This window comes from Neovison vison, chromosome 7, assembly GCF_020171115.1.
Source record: "Neovison vison isolate M4711 chromosome 7, ASM_NN_V1, whole genome shotgun sequence".
In the NCBI taxonomy this organism is placed as follows: Eukaryota; Metazoa; Chordata; class Mammalia; order Carnivora; family Mustelidae; genus Neogale; species Neogale vison.
The window spans coordinates 204,802,757-204,823,577 of record NC_058097.1 but is presented as its reverse complement, the minus strand read 5'-3'; the positions used below and the strand labels follow the sequence as shown (position 1 = coordinate 204,823,577).

Here is a 20,821-nt window from a genome sequence, read left to right as displayed (position 1 = left end):
GGCTGAAGATCAGAAACGGAGATTCCTAGAACAATGGCGGAGCCAGTAGGGTCGGCTCCAGGAGAGGGGCTCTTGTCTTCCAAGGCCCTGTGGGGAGGGGGCTCTGCCCCGCCTCAGCTCCCACTGGACAAGGGCCCCTCTGAACGTGGTCACGAGTTCCTGCAGCGGCCCTGTCCTGGAGGCTGTGGACACCAGGGTGGCCCGAGGGACAGAAGGAGCCTTGTCTGGAGTGGCACCACCTCCCTGCGTGACACCGGCCGCGAGCCTTCACCATCTCTGCTCTCCCGGCCCCTGGGGCCCGGTCCAGCCCATCTGGCTCTGGGGATCCACACAGCCCCTCTCCCGGGGAGGAGGCAGAAGGCCGGCCGTGTTCCCTGAGGCCCAGGGTCTGTGGCTTCACCCTTCCCTGAGCATTTCCTGGACTCTGTAACCAGCGCCTCACAGAGGTCCCCATGTCCGATCTCGCTGCGCACGGTGGGGCACCCGGGCTTACCCTGGCCTGCTCAGAGCTCGGCCTCCTCTGCATCCAGTGGGGGCAAGCCTGGCCTCGCATCTGCCCAGGGATCAACCCGCAGCCCAGCTGACACACACACACAGCACTGAGCTCCTGGACGGAGACAGGCCCAAGGTCTGCACCTGGAACTCCTACAGATCCAGCCTGAGAAGCCGTCTCAGAGCAAGGCAGGGAAATCATCACCGCCCTTACTTTCCAAATGGGAAAGCCAAGGCCCAGAGCGGGCGCGTCCCCTGATCCAGGTCACGCAGTTGTCCGAGGGCAGAGTCTCACAACCAGCACGTCCGGCCTCACTGAAATGAGTTCTCTGCCTGCCTGAGAGAAGGCAGGGTCCACCCCACGCAGGGCCCGCCGGGACAGTGGCTCCCCAGGCAGGCCGGTGTTCACATCGGTCACGCGACGAGCCTGGGACCCCGTCAGCCTGGGGGCTGGAATGAATGGGCAGCGGCAGCGGCAGCGTGGGAGACCACCCTGCAAGCCGGCCTGGGGGGGGGGGGTCCGTGCTCTCATCCCCTGCGCCGTTCAGGAGGTCACCTGTCTGCTCAGCCAGTGCCTACTGGAAGCAGGGGAGACCCTGCCCGGCACCGCCCCGTTCCCTCCTTTCCAGTTTCTCCAGGCGGAAGGCAAGGCAGGCACCTGCTGTCCGGCATCTCGGATCACTGCTGTGTGCAGGCAGCCAGGCTGTGATTTGTTCCTCGGGCAAACGGAACAGACGCCTGCTCCCGGTGCGACAAAAGCTCCCCCAGAGGGCTGATGGCGGGGCAAGGCTGGCACCAGTCCCCCAAGCCCCCCAAGTCCCCCGGGGAGCACCCACAGCTCTGAAGTAGGGTCCAGCAGCTCATCAAATGCGTCTCGGGCCCCCCCTTCTGTGTACCAGAAACCGAACCCTTACGGACTGTCAGGTCGGATCGGGAGACAGAAACCACACGGAAGTTTAAACAGGGAAGGTTTAGTATAAAGAATGATCAAATCTACTAAGGCAGTGATGTTTAAAGAGAGCTTTCAAGAAAATCCTAGGGTGGAGGGCAAATGCCCAGTGTAAACAAATTTAGTTGAGAGGCATCTCCTCCCCCAGGCTGGGATTTAGACCTTGCTGGAGATGGCCCCCCGGAGGGCGCACAAGTGTGCTGGACCCCCGGAGTCAGGGTGGGTGGTCACCAGGCGAGCAGAAGGGCGGGCAGGCCCAGGCCGGCCGGCGGCTGGATCTTACAGGGTTGGACACGGGGAGCCACGGTCGGGGCTGTCTCCTCACGGCAGCCCCGCAGCCACGGGCGGCAGGAAATGCAGCGTCACTGAAACTGGAAAGGGGGCCCCCTCTTCCGTGCAGAGTCCTTCAAACTTAACAGCAGGCTCGCAGCCAGGAGAGACGTCTGCGGGGTCCGGCCGGCCGTGCAGGGCAGAAGGAGGAAGAGCGCGTCTGCCGCCGGCCCCGCTCGTATCCACGTCCCCTCGCGTTGCGAGGATAAGGGCAGCGAGCGGGAGAGGCCACCGGTGCGTCTGGCAGTGCGGCCGCTCGGGCCCCCATCGCAGGAGAGACGCGGTCATCACAAGCCGTCGGCATCAGCCTCGGGCCGCCCCTGGGGCAAGAGGAGAGGAGGACGCGCCGAGCACGAGGCTCTCGCCACTTCCGACGAGGGCCCGGAGGCTCCCGGGGGCCCCGGCAGAGCCGACGGGCGGGCTCTTCGCGCCCCCTGGGGCTTCTCCCGGGGGCCGGGGCTCAGAAGACCCCGGGCAGCAGGCGGTGGGGCACGGCGGCTGTGTAGCGCGCCCAGTCGCCGCCGTACTTGTTGGCGCAGCGGTGCTCGTCCCGGAGGCAGCGGTGCGTCAGCAGGACGCTCATGTAGACGACGTAGAAGTAGGGCAGCAGGTGGCCGCCGCCGCAGGCCAGGCAGTACGCCAGGCTGCCCATCAGGTCGCCCGTGTAGTTGAGGTGGCGGGCCACGCCCCAGAAGCCCGACACCAGCAGCTTGCTGCGGTGCTTCTGCCCGTCGGCCGACGTGTACACGCACTCGATGACCTTGGGCTTCCTGCCCCAGATCAGGCAGCGGCCGTCCGTGCGGCGGAACAGGTCCTTCTGATGGTTGGCCATCCGGAAGATGTAGTAGCCGAGCAAGCCGAGCAGCAGGACGCCCGCGGCGTAGGGGGTGGACAGCTGCACCGGGTGGTAGACCAGGTACAGGCCCTGCGGGGAGATGGGGGCACGGCCTGGGGTGAGACCCTGCTCCGCCCCGTCCGGCCGCCCTCACCCCCCGCCCCTGTGTGCCGCAGGGAGATGGGGGCACGGCCTGGGGTCTGACCCTGCTCCGCCCCGTCCGGCCGCCCTCACCCCCAGCCCCTGTGTGCCGCAGGGAGATGGGGGCACGGCCTGGGGTCTGACCCTGCTCCGCCCCGTCCGGCCGCCCTCACCCCCCGCCCCTGTGTGCCGCAGGGAGATGGGGGCACGGCCTGGGGTCTGACCCTGCTCCGCCCCAACCAGCTGCCCCCCACTCCGTGTGCTGCGGGGGATGGGGAGCACGGCTGGGGTGCAACCCCGCTCTGCCCCAACTGGCCGTCCCCCGCCCTGTGTGCCGTGGGGAGACAGGAGCATGGCCGGGGTGCAACCCTGCTATGACCCCACCGGCTGTCCCCAACCCTGTGTGCCACGGGGGCACAGGGAGCACGGCCCGGGGTCTGACCCCGCTGCACCCCCACCGGCTGCCCCATCCCACGGAGCACCTGTAGTGGCCGACAGCATGGGGACCGAGCTCTGCTGCTGCCGCGGCTCTGCCCAGTCCTGACCTAGGGGACGCCCGTGTTTTCCAGAGATGCTGGGGCTTGTGCTCAAGGCCGCCTCCCCTAACTGCTGTGAACCCAGGTCCCTGTGCTCCCCAGGTCGGCACTTCGACACGTGAACCCCGTGGGGCCGGGGCTCTCCTGAGGACTCGGAGCCCCTCCTGCGCCGCCCCACCTGTCCAAACTCCGGAGTTTCCTCACCCGTAAGACTTAGCAGGAGTCTGTCCACCTGTCTGTCTGCAATGTGCTCGCCCCCAGCCTCACCACTCGGCCCTCAGCCCGGCTTTGGTTATTTCTGGAGGTGTTTGCCAGCCACCCAGGCAGGTGGGGGCTCCTCCCGGGCCCCCTCTCGGGCGCCAGGACTCCCACTACCCCCCCCCCGCCCCGCAGCACCCGCCTACCCCACACCAGGTCGCCTGATCCCTGGGCTTTCCCTGCAGCCGGGAGCCCGAGGGGGCAGAGCCCATGCACATCTCCTCTGTTCTAATCTCCCGCACGAGCCTGCTGCCCTGCGGACCCTCGCCAAGCCTTGAGGGGATCAAGAGGAGAAAGAAAAGCCCTCATCCTTCAACCTTTACGATTTGCTATGAGCATAAGCTCCGCCCTCCACCCACCCAGTTCAGGCAAATCACTCCTTTTTACCCAAAGTCTACCCCATGACCTCTTTTTCTTTAAGTGTCCCGTACTGAGCCGTGTTCCCCAAATTCATATATTAGAGCCTTAACCCCCACGACCCCAGAATGGATCTGTATCTGGAGATGGGGTCTTTAGAGGGCAATCAAGGTAACATGGGGTCACCAGGGTAGCCCTGATCCCGTGGGACCGGGGTCCTTACAGGAAGAGGGGATCAGGACACAGATGCGCACAGAGAGACGATCCTGTGGGGACCCAGGGGAAGCACGGCCGTCCGCACACGAGGACAGAGGACTTAGGAGGACCCGGCCTGCCCACACCTGCATCCCGGGCATCAGCCTCCAGGCCGCGGACAGCGGCTGTTGCCCCAGCTCCCCTCCCTGGCTGTTGCGTCCATCCCGGAGCCGCAGCTGACTAAGCCATGGAGCCTCCCCTCCCTCCTGGAAACAGCACGATCCCCAGCCCCCAGGGCCCCCCGGGCACACCCCGCGTGCGGAGCTCAGCATGTGCTTGGCTGTGTCTCCTGGGGGGCAACCACGGCCCACCTGGGGACCAACCGGCCAAGTGCTCTGTAGGGGCGCATCCTGCGCACGGAGGGCGGCCCCCTGGCCTCACCTGCAGGGTGTACAGGTAAGGCAGCCACACGCAGTCCCCCCAGCCCAGGTACCACCCGAAGTGGTCGTGGCAGATGTCGATGGTCTTCAGGTACCAGGCTTCGTTCCAGAAGAAGTCCAGCACATAGATGGCCTGCAGAACAGGAGGGCCGTGTATGGGCACGGGGTACCCGTGGGGCCCGCAGGAAAACCAGGCAGTCATCCGTGAGGAGGCGGCACCAGGGGTGCCTCTGCGCTCCTTGGTGACCTGCTCCGCCGAACCCAGCAAAGCCTCAGGAGGTGACGCCCCGGCTGTGGGGTTCCGAGAAGAGTGAGGGCTCCTGGCAGAAGGCCCGGGACAGCCCGTGGGGAAGGAGCTCGCGCTCCACAGACCCTGCCCGCTGTCCCTGCAGCTCCGGACACAGTGCGGCGGCACAGCCAGTGACCGGTGTCCTTCTACATCAATGGGGAGACAAGCAGATGAATCCTCATTCCTTGTCCCTGCCTGAGAGCCGCAGGGACCATGCGGGGCCAACACTTCAGACACCACGAGCTGTGAACAACAGCGGGAGCACAGGCCGGCCGGAGCGGTTAACGCGCATGCCCCGGGAAAGAGGCCCTGGGCCAAATGAGTCCCCAGGGAGGCCTGGGTCGCGGACCGGCCCCCGTCTAAACACAGCGGGCTCAGCTGTCTCAGGAGCCGTCTGGCCTCCAGGTCTCCCCAGCCCCCGCCGGTGCCGCTGGCCCCACCCCCATCGGCCGCAGACCAGCTACCTGTAGGACGTTGACCAGGACCATGGCGTTGGTCACCTGGCCGTGCAGCTCCCTTTGCTTGGCCGCGAACGACAGGTTGATGAGGGTCCAGGCCACGATCCCAGGGCGTCCGTTGAAGAACAGCTTGAAGTCGAACCACTTCCCAATTCGGGGGTTGAACTCAACGCCCATCATGTAGTTGTAAAAGAAATTGCCTGTGAATTTGCTTGAAAACAGAAACAGTGCGTCCGTTCAGCCAGGGAGTGCGTCTCATCCGGGGGGCGGGGGGCGGCACCCAGGGGGCGAGGGGCGGCACCCCGGCCTCAGTTGCAGAGGGCCGGTGGCCCGCACGCCGGGGACCCCCCGATTCCCACGGCCGCCCCAGCTCTCCCTGGGCACTCAGCTCCGGCTCGGCAAAGTCACCCAGACAAACAGGCACCCGAGCTGCCTGCTGCCTCCCGGGCTGGGTGGGGAGTCTTCCCTGGAACATCCAGGCTCTCCCCACCCTCCTCCCGGGGGCCTCGAGGCATGGCCCAGGAGAGCTACACAGACTGACTCGGCCACATGAAGAGCGTCGTTGGCGGCCGGGCAGGTGGGAGGTGGCTTGCGAGGGGCTCGGCCCCCACACACGAGTGAAATTATAAATCATGACCGGGTAAGGCGTGAGGAAAGCTGTGTGCTCAGAGCCAGGGGTCCGGCTCCAGGGGCCACCACAGACCCTTGCTGGACACTCATTCCCCCGGGTCCGGACCCCACAGCCCTCTCCAGAGGGGACCCGAGAATCAGCCAAGAGGACGGACGTGGAACCCTTCCTCAGGAGAACCGTGACCGCACGGATTTCTGCGCTCGTGAGGAAAACATTTTCATGTCCATTTCCCTCAATTAGAGTAAGTGCGAAAAAGGCAAAACATACAAAGTCTACGACAGGGGATGAATTATAAAGCACGGGAAATGACTCACATGAGCCACAGAAGGCCGCCCCACTACCTAACTGCCACACAAGCCACCGAGCACCATCATCCAAAGATATTTCCCAAGAGCAAGCGTTAACGGAAACACGTCGTCTCGATCCGGGCTTCTGAGTGCATCCGGCACTAAAACATGGGCACGCAAGCACGAGGACCTTATTCAGGACGGCTCACACCCCTCTAGAGGACCCCAACCAGCTTCGGGGGCTGGAGGGAGAGACGGATGCAGGGGCTGAGGGAGGCAGGAAGGAGGGATGGGGTGGAAAGGTCAGTGGGCGGGGTGCGGGGTGCCTGGACCGGACCGGTAGAGTGGGGGGATGGGAAGATGGGTCAGACGGACGGGGGAGCGGGTTTGGGGGTGCGGGGATGACCCCGTGGATGGGTGGACGGATAAAGAGCTACGCGAGGACATGGCCGGCTGGGGGCGCACGACCATTCACCACAAAGCGTCCCTGAGAAGGCACCAACCAGGCAGGCCGCCCCGGGAAGCTCTTACATGAAAGTCACCGAGGTAACAGGACCCCTCACTAGGCCTCACTCATATTCCAGAGATGGAGGCCATGGGCTGCCTTTCCCGCCTCCCTGCTCCCACAGCGGCCCTACCGGCGATGACCCGGCCAAAGATGGACGGGGTGTCTTCCACCGCACTCTTCCTAAGGCCGGAGAAGCCCCAGACATCCAGAAAGGAAGTTCCCCAGAATGAGACAAGATGCGCCCGGCATCCCCGCCCGGGATCCCCAGTCCTCGGATCTGCAGAGGGACGGCGAGGGACACAGGCACCCCCGCTGCGCTTGGGGCCTGGCCACGGCCGAAGGGCGTACCAGTCTTCGGCACAGGTGGGGAAGAAGTAGCCCTTGATCATGGCGAAGGTGGACACGGCGTAGCCGAGGCCGTTGGCGCACCACAGCAGCGGTATCCAGTTGTCGAAGATGATGGTCGGAGAGAACCAGGCCAGGCAGTGCGCGTTTGCGAGCCAGACGAGGTGCGTGATGAGCCAGGCCTGCAGGCCGTTGATGTTGTACTTGTTGACCACGCCTGCGGAGGGAGGGCGCGAGGAGGAAGTGTCCCCCCGACCCGAACAGCTGGCCTGGGCCCTGCCCGCTCCGGGCCTCTCTGGGGACACCCAGGCCGCAGTCTGGAAGCTGGGCGCTCCTGCTCTAACCTGGGCCCCAGGTCAAAATGCCGACAGCACAGTGATGCGGTTTGCCCCGGGTTAACCGCTCCTGCTTTCGGGGTCCTGGGAGGAGGCAAAGGGTAGGGACCGGTCCTCTGGTTCTGACTCTCCTTGGCCAAGCACAGGCCGGGTCACCAGCCTGCTGTCTGCTAGAGTGGGGACGCCCCCCCCCACCCCAGCTACCTGTCGGGAAGCCGCCCCGCTGCCCTGGGGGCCCCCTGCAGGCAGGGACAAGGCCCATTCCACCGGTGGGGCTCGTCCTGGCTTCTTAGTGACCGTGGGCAGCTCTGCAGCGCCCCACCCCCGGGCCTCCCGCCTGGATGCAAGCGGCTGCTGCGGCGTTCTCCGTGGGGAGAGGCTCCAGCCGCCCGGTGATGTCAGCCGCTGTGGGGTCAAGGGCCGCTCGTCCCCTGGTCACTGGGGAACGTGATCTCCAGCCTCCAGGCCAGCTCGGCCCTGGGCTGCCCCGGACACCAGCAGGGCCTGGGGCCGCGGTGATGCCCGAGCAAAGTTCACTTTCATTCTGTCCGGGCGCACACCCAAGGGGTGGAAGCAGCACGGGGCAGGGCAGACCCCGTGAAACAACCAGACAGGGAGCGGGGAAGGGAGGCGCGTGGGCTCGGGTTACCTGCGGGGGTCACGGCGCCCTCCTGGACGCCTCCCACGTAGCCCGGCAGGAACTTGTGGCAGAAGTCAGGAAGGGCCACATACAAAAGCACCTGCAGCGGAGAGCGGAGGCGTGTGACCCGCCGGGAGGGCCCGGCTCTTGCACACAACCTTGCCTCTGCTCACCGACATCACTCACGCACAGCACCGCGCGGGGGCAGGAATCCCGCGTGTCGGCCGCTTGGTCCCTCCGGGGAGCTCGTGGCTCGGGGAGCCCTGGCCGCAGGCCTGGTGGGGCTCTGAGGGCCAGGAGCAGGCTGCCCCGGGGAGAGCCCATGGGTCCTTGCCACTCCCGTGTCTGGGGCCGTTTAAAAAAGTGAGAGATTCACGCGCCGTACACTTTCCCCATTTAGACCCTTCCCGGGTCACTGAGCGTTTTCACAAGATCGCGGCACCGCCACCACCATCCAGCCCCCAACGGAGCCGTCGCGCACAGAGGGAGCCCCACCCCCAGTCAGCCTCACTCCCTCTCCCCTCCCCCACTGCCCCCGACAACCATTAAGCCACTTTCTATGTTTTGCATTCCAGGCACTTCATATAAACGTCATGTACCACGTGGCCTTCCGGGCGTGGCTTCCTTCGAATTCCCAAGGTCCGTCCCGCCACACGGGAGGCCCCCCCCTTGTCCCAGCTGCCCAACGTTCCGCCGCAGGGACGGGGCGCGCTTTGTTTTAGCCACTCGTCCCCTGACGTTTCTACTCCTAAGCCAGCGTGACTCGTGCTGTCCCTTCTCATTCTCCACCCAAAGGGATCGAGGAACAGGAAATGAGAGGGACCCTGGAGCCCAGAAGCTGGGACGCTGAGAAGGAACAGCTAGTAAGGGTGAGAGCCTTCTTCCAGGGAGGAAACCCGGGGTGCGGGGGGAGGCTTCTCCCGGCTCTGTCTCCCTGGATTCAGATAACGAACGACCCTGCCTGGTCACCGGGTTCTGTGTGCAAACGGCCCCGTCCTGGTGAACTCGTTCTGGTCTCAGACGCCAGCGGGGTCACAACAGAGCTGAGGACGTCCTTGGCCGGGAGCGTGCAGCCACGTGCTGGCAACAAGCCTCCCTCCAGGGGCAGCAAAGCTCCGGGTGGTGCACGCGTCTTCCCTGGGCCGGCCCTGCCTCACGGCCTCCCGCAGCGTCTGCTGCAGCTCCTGCCGGGCTGTGCGTGGAACTGCGGGGAGGCTCGGCCCGCACGTGGGTCAGACACCAGGATGCCGCCAGGTGCCTTCTACCAGAGGACAGCGCTAATAGGTCAGGCTCCCGTGCCCGGATGAACGGCCATCCCAGCAGGAGGGACCCTCGGCACCCGCCGTTTCCCGCTGGCAGTGGCCGGGGAGAGCTAACCTGGAACGTGACCCAGAGGACGTAGAGCTGGGCTGCTTCCTTCGTCACGGAGGGCGTCCTGGCCCAGATGTCCGAGAGCCGAGCGCGCCCGGTGGCGACGTCCAGCGCGGGGGCCGTCAGAGAGCAGCTGTACTGGTCACACGCCATGACGAAGTAGTACACGAGGAGGGGCGCAAACAGCAGCAGGCAGAGGACGCTCGCCAGCGAGAACCAGTCCACCTCCCTGCACCGGCGGACGGCAGATGCTCACCCGGGACCGCCCGGCCCAGGACCTCACACACGGGGCTCCGTGCATCTGGACGGGTCCCGTTGTTCAAACCGGCCCGGGCCTCAGGGCCAGCTGTCCACTGTCAGCAGGGAGGCCTCCCCACTGCCTGGAAGAACCACTCCGCGCGTGCTCTATGGCGAGCCGCAGGGAGGCTAACGGACCCATGGGCACCCCCAGAAAGCCCAGAGCCGGAGGCCTTCTCTCAGCCACAAGGCCAGAGGCCTCCCAGTTCTGGGCACCCACACCCCAGTCCGCACTCTCTCTGGCCCAAGGAGAGCAGAGACAACGGGGAGCCACACAGCTAAGACCCATCTGCTCTAGTCAGTGTTTCATTTCTTCTTCAATTCCTTACTCTATAAAATGGAAAATGGCTCACCTATCATTAGTCTTGATGATAACAACGGTGTTTAATAGGCCCCTAAAATCCCAGGGGCCGGCAACTTCTCACCAAGACCTCACCTGACTTTCTAGCTGGGAAGACGGGCAAGATCCTTACCAGGCACGGCCCCACTGCCCTTGAGTCGCGGCCCGGCTGTGGGCGATGCTGCCCGGACTCCTGGTTTTGGGGGCATCATGTAGGGATTTTGTAGCCATCGGGCCCTGAGGGAAGAAGACATAGCCTGCTCAGATGGGCCCAGGAAGAGAAGCCACCACATCTCCCGCCAGATCCGCCACCACGCACAGACGCGGCAGGCCTGGCTCTCACTCATCGGCCCCGAACAGCAGCTTCCAGACGAGGAAGAGACGACGGATTGTGCTTCAGTCTATCCTGCCTGAAATCTGCAATAAGCTCCCACCTGGCCCTCCTGTTTCTCTTGGTTCAGTCTCCAGGTGGAGTCAGAATGCCCCCTTACGACGTGAACCAGGCCTTCCGTGTCTCAGAAACCTCTTGCGATCTGCTCCCGCCTCCTCCCCTCCTCCCCCACTCTCTCATACCTTCTAATCCAGATGCAGGAGGTCTTTAATGATCCTTAAATATGGTTCATTTCATTCAGGATACCTATTACTTCTGCTTAGAACATGCTATGCAGGTCTCATTCAGGTCTTTTGCAAAATGTCCCCCCCTTGGTATGACTTTTTATTTTTCCTGGCGTTAATTATTGCCCAACTTTTTTCAAGTGCTAAGGTTTCTATGCCTATCACTAGTTTTTTTTTTTTCAGAGGTATCGTATATTTCAGCGCTTTTTCTAGTCATCCTAACACAATAAAGTTTATCATTTTCATTTTCCTTCTCCTCTATAACCATTCATCTCGAACCACTGTACAAGCCAATCAGCTAATCTACATTGCCTGCACCCCTGGCCCCTGCCAAGTCACTCTCCCTGATACCCTTATTTTCTTAATAACTCTTCTCATCACGTAGAATGCTTTTCTAAAAAATTTCAGTGCATGTCTATTGTCTGTCTTCAGAATATAAGAACATATTTCATTAGAATATAAGCTCCCCAGGGGCAGGAGTCATGTGTCCTATTCACTGCTCTACCAAGTCCTAAAACACAGTGTGGTAGACACAGTGTATCAAAAAATAATCACTCTACCAGAAAGGGTGGAAGAACTGAACTTGTCTCTGGGGGAAGCAATGACACCTACACTTCCAGAACAAGTTCTAATTGTGAAGTTTTCAAAATATCAAGGATAAGAAAACACGATTTTAAAAACTTTTAGAGAAAAATCCAGAGTTAAGAATCATACTAGCAGCGGGGCGCCTGGGGGGCTCAGTGGGTTAAAGCCTCTGCCTTCAGCTCAGGTCATGATCCCAGGGTCCTGGGATCAAGCCCCGCATTGGGCTCTCCGCTTTGTAGGGAGCCTGCTTCCTCCACTGTCTCTGCCTGCATCTCTGCCTCCTTGTGATCTCTCTGTCAAATAAATAAATAAAATCTTAAAAAAAAAAAAGAAAAAAAGAATCATACTAGCAGCAAGTCGGATTCTGGAAGACAATGATGGAAAATTTTAAAAACTCTGAGGGAAACTGTTTTGCAACCTAGAATTCTATTCCCAGATTAACTATCATTCGGAGAAGACAGCACAGGATCCATGAGAGCTGCTGGAAGAAAGCCCAGTGAAGAGACAAGGGATGAGAATGTGCAGTGCACCGGTCAGGGACCAGTCCGCACTGGTGCTAAATGAATGGCTGTAGAAAGAGAGAATGGAAATGATGAATTCTACTGCGTTACAGTGTGAAAAATTATTGGTAGTCTGACAGGTCTATTAGAGCATTCAGGAAAAAAATAGCGAAAGATATACAGAAACCTTAGTAAATGGGAAAAAAAGAAAGAAACCTTAGTGAATGGAAAAAGTGAGGCAACCACTAACTCCACGAACAATAAAAAATCATACAAGGGAAAAAACAAACAAACTGTAATTGTAGTACATTACTTAGCTGAACAGTAAATAATAACAATTTTGTCCTAATAATGTAATATTGGGGTATACACTGACTGCTGGATATGTAAAAGTTGAGAGTGACAAAAGCAAATTTTTAAAAAATAAGCAGGTAAAAACAACAACACAAATCTTAAGGGGAAAAAAAAAGCAAAACCCAGCAACACCAAAGTAACTAATAGAATGAAAAGTATTTGCTTCTGGGAACTGAGACTAAGGGGTGAAGCAGGGAACTGTTTACTCTCTATATAAGCCTTAAAAGCCAATAACTTATTTAAAAATGTGAACATGACTTACTTTAATACAAACATACATTCATTAAAAAATTTTTCACGGACAAAAGGCATTTTCATTTGCAATGTGGGAACTGTAGCCACATCGCTTGATTTAATTTTTACAGGTTTACAGAATGTCTGTCTATGATGTCCGAGGCAGGATGACGAGCTCCTTATGGACCAGCCATCCCTACAGCCCCGAAACAGAACACAGAGCTTGGTGTGTGGCAGGCACGTTCATCGAACACGGCAGAAAACTGCGAAAGGGCCAGAAACGGATGGGCTCTGAACCAAGTGTGGAAAAGCCAATGAGAAAATGCCACCAAAAGGAAAGTGTATCTTCTCCAGATTCAAAGAAGCCCAAATAAATATTTTGAGAGGACAGAGTTCATTCACCCAGGAGTGTCCTCTGTCATTATACCGAAACTCGCAATAAATGTGTAAGTTATATCTTTGGAACCAGGTAGCCAGAAACAGGGGAGAGGGAGGTGTTCAGGGTGTATTTTAATATAGTCCTAAGACCGACAGACAGGAACTGATGTACCAGCCGTCTTTACTTTTCCAAAGCTAAAAAGTCACTGTCCATGCCCACGAACAACGGTGCTAAGACATAAGACATGCTTACCTCCAGCGTTTTGTCCCAGCGTTTCACAGCCGAATGGAAGTGTTTCTTCTTGAATGAGCCACTCTAAAATCTCTAGTCTCCCTGGATTCCAAAGGCCCACTTGATCCTTCCCAACCCACTGAACAAAGTCCTGCGGGGACACAAAGATGAGGAAGACACTCAGGGAGCTGACATTTCAGGACTGAGGCAGATAAGGACCTAAATGGCATTGACTCGAGGCCCACGGCTGGAACCAAGTGAGACACGCGAGCTCCGTGCTTGGGGGTTCAAAAGTGGAAGACGTCCCGTGTGGGGGGGAGAGGGGAAGGAATACTTCCAGCCGGCTGCTCTGCCTGGCTCAGACAGGGTCTGGCAAACTGGAAGAGCTTAATGATAACGGCAGGATGGAATGGGTGTCTTCATGGCGGCGGCGCTTTGGCCACGAGCCTTAGCACAGGCAGGTGCAGACCCAACAAGCCCCAGTCAACAGAAAGGCATTGTCTTCGAAGACGTACACCAAGCACCCACACATGCACCTGAAACATTTCTAGAAACTTGTTCGTGTCCCCAGCCCGAATCAAGCCCTCTGGAGTGGGCACATCCCACTGGCACAGTCTAGGAGCCAGAACACGGGACTGGTCTGGCCCTGGGGCCTGGTTCTTTGCAGACTCACGGCACCCAGTGACCCTCCCAGGTATCTTGGGTCATGAATGCCTACACGTGAGGACATGCAATTGTGGCTAAAGCTGGGTGAAGGAGGGATAGTGTCCCACACCTAGGGATAAAGACCAGCCAGGTAAGGGCACGGGGCTTTCTGGCAGCCTGATCAGCAGCCTCGGCTGGTCTGAGTTCCATGGGGCAAAGCTAAAGGGACATGGCCCCCGAGGGTTAGAGGATTATATAGTACAAGTGCCTGATCCTAAGCTTCCGATTGCCAAGGCGTTCATGGCAAAGACATCCATCTCAGATCAACAAACCGCCAGCTGCCGGACCTAGCTACCGCCAGCCAAACAGCCAGAGAAGGAACCAGGCCACTCCCACCCCCGGGTCTCCTTTCAGAGAGCCCTAGGTAAGCAAGAGAGCTGGCCGCTGCCGCACCTCCCTTCTCACGCCCTCATTCCCACTCATGCTTTAAACCGGCCGATAAAGAGTGGATCCATGAACCCCAGGCCCCCACCCGACCCCATGAAGGCAGAGCCCCAGGCCCTCACCTCCTCTCTCTCTCCCGTGACCTTACTGTGGCTCTGTGCGTTCTGTGTGCCCCCCAGGACCTGTGAGGAATAAACCTTGCACGTTGGAGCTCCAGGATTGTCGCTGAGGTGTGTCCTGCGATCCTGAGGCCCACTAGGGTCGGGCCAGCCATGATGACCCTGGGAGGGAAACCGGGGGAGTGGGAGGGGCCTGCCCCCCTAATACGAGCCCAGGAGGGTGCGTCAGGCATTCCCAGCCCACAGGATCGCTATCTACAGGCTGAGACCACCACAACAGGTGGCATATGCCCCATGGATGCTTTTGGGCACCTTGAAATTGTAGAAGTTTGGGGAGGCACTAGATGTCCAGGAACGTGGCAGAGACGTCTGGGAGCTGGCACCAGGAACGTCCTGGAGGCCCAAGGTCACCATCAAGGCGCTGAGTTCTCAGCGGGGCCGATTCCTGACGCCCACTTGGAACCCAAGTCGTGGACTCCCTGCTAGGCCTCAGCTTCCTCACCCACATGCAGCGGTCACCCGGGTGCTCAAGGACACGAGGTCATGGCACCAAGGGCACAGAGCCCTCCCTGACCCCATCAGAGTTCACCTAAAAGAGAGCCAGCTCTGGCCGAAATGATTCTCAGCGTCCTCAGGCCTCGGGAGGGCTCGGCTGGGCTCATGCAGGCGATCAGGGCACGCGAGCTTCAGGCCAGCAGAGCTCGAACAGCCACGTGTCCCCAAAGCCAGCCCCAGGGCGTTCTGGCTACCCTCGTACCTGACCACACTGCTACCTGGTGGCTTCTTTCCTCCTTTCTCACGGCTTCTGTGGTCAGGGATCTGGGGAGACTGGGGGGCAGCTGGGGTGTAACGGAACGCCTGTCTTCACGTGGCCTCCCCGTGTGGCCAGCGGGGGTGCCCTCACCGCCTGGGGGCTCGGCGCCATGGGAAGAGGCTCCGGGAACCAGCAGGGGCTCCGGCAGAGTTGTACCGTCCCTTCTGAGGGTCCGAGAAGACACCCGACAACACTTCCAGCACATTGTGTCTGTTACAGGGAGTCCCGAGTCCACCTCCTTCCAAGGGGAAGGGAATCAGGCTCCGGACCTTGATGTGGGGATTGCAAGATATTAGAAGAACACAAGGGACTGTTGGGGCCATCCCTGAACGATTCAGCCTTTACAGACACTTTACATTCACTAAGCATCTCCATAGTTCCAAGCGTCCAATATCCTACTGGGTTCTTGCACTGACCCCAGAGGGCTGGCATCACGACGTGCATCTTACAGACGACGAGGCTGGCATTCTCTGCTCACTCAGGCCTGTGCGGATGGAGGGTGAAGTCTCCTGGGCGTGGACTGGAGGAACAAGAAAAGGACCTCTCTACCTTTGACTTCTAAACTTGCATTACAGTGAGCATGTTTGTAGATTTTGGAGAGCAGAAGCCTGGAGCCATGGTCAAAGCCATGGCTTACCCTTAGAATCAGGGCTCAGCGTCTCTGGGCATTTCTTTCTACCCAGGGCACATGCCTATTTTGGAAGCCCTCGGAAACCGCCCCAGGAGCAGCTCTCCTGGGCCCCTGCTGGGCCCTCAGTCCTCTCAAGGCAAGCCAGACCGGAGCTTCCCAGCAACAAGACCTTGGAGGGGCCACACATCTCCAAAGGAGCCCCTGCGTTTGGAAATGAGGCTTGTGAACTGTATGTGTGAATTGGGGGAGTGGCCACTGCAGAAGGCCCAGGGTCAGCGGGTGGGGCTGTGTTGTAGAGAAGCTGCAGGTAAACCAAGAATCACCCCAAAGATCAGTCCCACCGCGCCTTGGGAATGGAGGGGGGATGCACAGGTGACCTCCCAGACCCCCATTACAGCCACAAACATTCCCAGAATTGTGGGTCTTGGGACTCCAAGAGCTGCTTAAACAGTCTTCTTGTTGTTGCCCAATTATTTTATTACATAAGTCTGTTTACTGGAAAATAGGAAAAGAACACCTGTATTTGCATCCCTAAGATTTGGGTGGATAGGCTTTTCAAGCCGTCTTCTTAACTACGGACTATCTCCCTCCTGCCCCTTGGGCTGTGACACGCCAGGGACCCCTTTTCCACGCCGAGCTCATTGGTTTTACCCGTTGCTGTAAACCGTGTGTCATGATTTATCCGATCTTCTCACTGACAGTCATTCGTTGTTTCTGGGTTTTGCAAGTATAAACAGCAAGTCCTTAATGGCGTTCTTGCACCTGCCTATGTCCCGGGATAAACGCCTACAGGAGGTCTTCTCCAACGTCTCTACAGCCAGGAGAGCAGCTGCCCACCCGGACCGGATTCTGGTGTTCATGTCCCTCTTCCTCATCTCCCCTGCGATTTGGTTCTTCTGTGTTCTTCCCTCCGGGTGACTCTTGGATTCCCAGATTCCCAAGCCAGGCCCCCCACAGATCAGGTAAGGTTCCCAGAGATGCTTCCCAGCGACTTGGCGCAGCCCCCAGAGGGACCAGCTGTCACCATCACAATCAGGACCGGAGCGGTCGGCTGCAGGAACGACAGAACTGCGTTCTTCTTCTCTCTTCCTTCCTTCTCTCCGGACCTCCTGCCCGGCTCCCCTCCCCAGCTACCCACACATGCTTTTGGAGAAAATACACAAGATTCTCCACATTTTGTTCAAAAGGAACGAGCCAAACCGCGCTCAGCAAGAAGGGGCATCGTCTGCTCCTCCCAGAGGACATGAAAGGTCTTTTCCGTGGCGCCGAGCGGCCCGGTTCCTCGCGGCCGGGTCTCAAGTCCGGGCACCGGGCGTGGCGCCCGCGGGGCCCGGCTCCTTTCCCACCCCGGAGCTGCAGGAAGGGCTCAGGTGGGCCCAGGAAGGCACGCGGTCCTCAGACCCGGGCGCCAGGTTTCTGGGAGGAGACCACCCCCGCCCGCTCACCCGGGCGCCCCCCGCCCCCCGCGCGCACCGCGCCCGCTCACCTGTGCGTGCGGCGCCGCAGCCACCCGGTCTCCGACTCCAGGCCCGCGGCCAAGCCCGCCGCCTAGGGGGGGCCGCCCCGAGGCCCCGCCCCAGAATGACGTGGGGCGACAGACGACCAATCGGCGGCGGGTCCTGCGCGGCCGGCACCCCTGCGCCCCGCGATTGGCCGCGCGCCTCGCCCCACCCCCTGAGCTGACTCCGGAACACCAACCCCGCCACTGCGCTGGGCTGGGGCGCGAGACGGACCGCGAGGGCCCGCCCCGCGGATGGGGGCTGCGGGAGCGCGACCCCGCACCCCTACTGCCCCCGCCCCGTGGCCGCCGGCGAGCTGCCCCCGCTGCGCCCCTTCCCTCGTTCCGCAGGTGCGGCTTCCGAGGCGCGCAGCAGCCCCTTGCTGAGCGTCTGATGTGTCCGGCGCCGGGTGCACAGCAACCCCCAGAACGGACAACGTCCCTGCTCCCAGGGGTCGGGTCTGTTAGGGGGGGAGGGGAGCAGTAATCAATAAGCAGTAATCAATCAGGCTCTGATGGTGAAGGTGCTGCGCAGAAGACTGAATTGGGCAGGGTGGGAGAGGGTGAGCGCGTGAGTAGCGGTTTGACCTGGGGGTGTCAGGGAGGGCTCTGCTGGGAGGCCCCAGAGGCCTGCTTCCCCCAGAAGTGAGGGAGATGGAGTTTCGGGTGAGGGTCCCGCCGTGCAGACAGGAGAGGGAAAGGATCAGCGGCGCTGGAAAGAGGGAGAGGTTGAACCGCCAGGCAAGCGTGGGCCAGATCCGGTGATAACAACCCGCGACAGTCGTCCCGCTTGCCAGGGATGCCCAAGGCGCATACATACTCCTACCTACGGAGATCAGCCACTAGACAGCGCCACCCGGGCAGGGGCCTGACCTTGGGCAGTGCCAACGGAGCAGGGCATGGAGGGGAGGGCCACTGGAGGTGTCTGCTGGCCCCACTCCCCGCGTTGGGACAAAGTTCTTGTTTGCATAGGGATCTGGCTGGCTCAGCTCTGTGTCCCTCACAGACATTTCCCCCCCTGCAGTTTTCTATTTTTTAAAATGTCAAACATCCAAGCCAGTTGAATTCACACTAAGCGAGCACACAGACACCTAGACTCAGCAGCTGCCAAGTTTGCCATCTTTAATTTCTTTCTCTCCCGCTCTGTGTCCACCCCCCACTTTTGTTCCTGAACCATTAGGGAGCTGCGGGTGATGTCTTCTTCCTAAATACTTCAGCAGCCACTTCTGACGTTACCAGAACAAAACACACCCCGCTTTGGACATTCTGCATCAACGCAATGCCATTATGTAACCTATCGTCCGCATTCAGTTTCCCCCATCACCGCACTCCTATCTTTTACAGCCGTTCGTTACAAGCCGGGACCCAGTCAGGAAGCCGCGCTGCACCCGGGGTCAGGGCTCCGTAGCCTTAATAGAGAGCAGGGCCCGGCCTGCCTGCCTCCTTTCCTTTCCTTTCCCCTTCCTTCCTTTTTTCCTTTTCTCTCCCTTCCTTCCCTCCTCCTTTCCTTTCCTGCCCTTTCTTCTATCTCTCCCTCTTCCTTTCTTCTATCTCTCCCTCTTCCTTTCCTTTCCTTCTCTTCCTTCCCGTCCTTTCTTCTCTCTCTTCCTTCCTCCATTCCTTTCCTGCCCTTTCTCCTTCCTTCCTTCCTTCCTTTTCCAGCTGTCCGCACGGACAGTGGTACTTTAGAGAAGGGGATGTATCTCGGGTGTGGAAGTGCGTGTGGCCGCAGCAGCACCGCGGGTCGGGAGGACAGGACGGACTGTCCGGTCCGCGGCGGGCAGAGGAACCCACACGGGAAACCGGATCGCACCGTAAATGCGCTGACGACCGGCCTGGGTTAAGGAAATGTGAAAACTTGCAGTGGCTCGTCCGCGGCGCTCCGGGCAGGAGCGGCTGCACCAAGCGGGCCCGGCTGACCGCAGACCGCAGACCGCAGACCGCAGACCGCTGAGCGCTGCGGGAGGGACGCTCGCCGCGAGCGCATGCGCGGTGCTGGCCCGGGCCGCCCCCCGCGCCGCGGGCGCAAGCGGCGGGCCGGGGCTCTCGTCCCCCCGTGCGGCAGCCGCTGCGGAGAAGAACGAAACAACGTGTCTCACACGACGAGGGAAGCAGTCCGGCTGCCCAGGCACCCCGGGGGCCGCTCGGGCGCAGGCGGGGCGCACAGCAGAGGGCGGCGCGGCGGGCTCCGGGGACCGCGCTCGCGGTGGGGCGGGGGGCCGGGCCTCCCTCCTGCGCAGGCGCGGCCGCGAGCTCCGCGCGCGGGGCGGGGCGTGGGCGGGGCCTGTCGCCGCGGCTGGGCTGTCCACGGCCGGCCAGACCCGCGGGGCGACCCGGAAGAGCCGCTGCTGTCAGGATGGGCCGGAAGGTGACCGTGGCCACCTGCGCGCTCAACCAATGGGCCCTGGACTTCGAGGGCAATTTGCAGAGGATTTTAAAGAGTAAGTCTGGGGCGGCGGGGTGGGGGGAGTTGGAGGACAGGGTAGGGCGAGGGGGGGGTGTGTGTTCCGGGTAGGGGGAGCCGCGATCCGGGGCGGGACAGGTGCGAGGGGGGACGGGGTGCGGCGGGCACAGGTGCTGGGGGAGCGGAGGGACGGGGTGGGGCAGGAGCGAGCGCGGTGGCGGGGTCACGGGGTGGGGGCGGGCCGAGGTCCAGGCCGGCCCCTGCTTGCTTGCGATGCACACACGTCCCTGCTCTTTGGAAGGTCGCAGCCCACCTGGGGGCAGATGAGATGATGCATAATGACCGCCCCCCTCGCGGGCCCCTCATGAATTGGGGGTGGCTTACCCGGTTGGGGGGACCCCTGGTGTACACTCGTGATAGGGAAAGCCTGGCTGCAGAGGTAGGGACGGCGATGAGAGGCGGAGGCTTACCTGTCTTCACACCTCTGGGGTCGGGTGTGGCTCAGCCAGGGCCCAGCTGCCCACAGGTGCTAAGTTGCCCTTGTTCAGAGGCATTAAGGGGAGAGCGTGGCCAACCACCAGCGAGGAGGATGTTGTGAAGAAGTGTCCCAGGAAACATGGTTTTGTAACCAGAGAACTGGTTCCCAACTCAGGCCCAGCAGCTTGCCATCCACACTTGAGCAACAGTGATGGGGGGTGGGTTAGGGAGAAAGTTGCTTTATTCAGGAACCAGGCAGTCTGGGAAGATGGTGGACTAACGTGTCAAAGGCCATCTAACCCCGGTCCGGGGGAGCCCGAGGGTTTCAAAGGGGAGTGTTCTGGAAGAGGGAGGGGGGCTGTGTGCAGGAGGAGCAGGTGCCCAGGCGGCAGTCGGATGCGGCCGTGACCCTGAATGGACTCACTGGCATCCCCACCCCCCCCTCCGAGCTGCTCTCGAATGCGATCGGGGTGCGTCATCTGGGAGAGCCAGGTCCCTCACCCCGGGCGGCAGTGGTCTGATGATCTCAAGGACAGCAGGTTGGTTCTGTGGCAGATCCAGGGACTTAGGTCAGCAAGCGAGGAGCACGTGAGCTTGAAGCAAGTCAGACTTCAAGACAGGCGGGAGTGCTGTTCCTGTGTCGGGACCATCCCGACATCCCGATGGGTAGACTGCAGGAGAAGCCGGCCCCAGGAGCGGAGCAGAGTAAGGGACGAGCCTGGGAGCTTAGAGACGAGGGTGTGGTTGTTGCAAGGGTCCCCCTATGGGCGCCTTGGCACCAGCTCATCTGTGCGTGGAGAAGGTCCAACTACTCATACCTACAGCCGGAGCCGGGGCTGTCCTGGGCTGACGCCGGC

At 60.7% G+C, this 20,821-nt stretch overlaps 2 protein-coding genes across 5 annotated transcripts in view; one reads left to right on the top strand and one right to left on the bottom strand.

Annotated features, from left to right (window-relative positions):
* Positions 1–1,447: 1,447 nt before the first annotated feature.
* Positions 1,448–17,143, bottom strand: DHCR7 (7-dehydrocholesterol reductase). Of its 2 annotated transcripts, XM_044259988.1 has the most exons (10): positions 17,072–17,124; positions 14,144–14,203; positions 12,954–13,083; positions 10,168–10,271; positions 9,404–9,626; positions 8,036–8,126; positions 7,055–7,268; positions 5,287–5,491; positions 4,535–4,666; positions 1,448–2,696 (listed from the first exon to the last, which is right to left on the bottom strand). In XM_044259988.1, exons 4-10 carry the CDS (start codon positions 10,263–10,265, stop codon positions 2,232–2,234), a joined length of 1,428 nt encoding a protein of 475 aa, XP_044115923.1. In that variant the 5' UTR covers positions 10,266–10,271; positions 12,954–13,083; positions 14,144–14,203; positions 17,072–17,124; the 3' UTR covers positions 1,448–2,231. The 2 variants fall into 2 exon arrangements, with proteins under 2 accessions (XP_044115923.1, XP_044115922.1); XM_044259987.1 differs by lacking the exon at positions 14,144–14,203 and having other exon boundaries at positions 17,072–17,143.
* A 2,232-nt stretch (positions 17,144–19,375) lies between these two features.
* NADSYN1 (NAD synthetase 1) overlaps positions 19,376–20,821 on the top strand; it is a 32,371-nt gene continuing 30,925 nt past the window's right edge. For all 3 annotated transcript variants that reach the window (XM_044259985.1, XM_044259984.1, XM_044259986.1), the window contains exon 1: positions 19,376–19,524. In XM_044259985.1, coding sequence (XP_044115920.1) covers positions 19,440–19,524 — 85 coding nt within the window. In that variant the 5' untranslated portion in view covers positions 19,376–19,439. The remainder of the gene's footprint in view (positions 19,525–20,821) is intronic.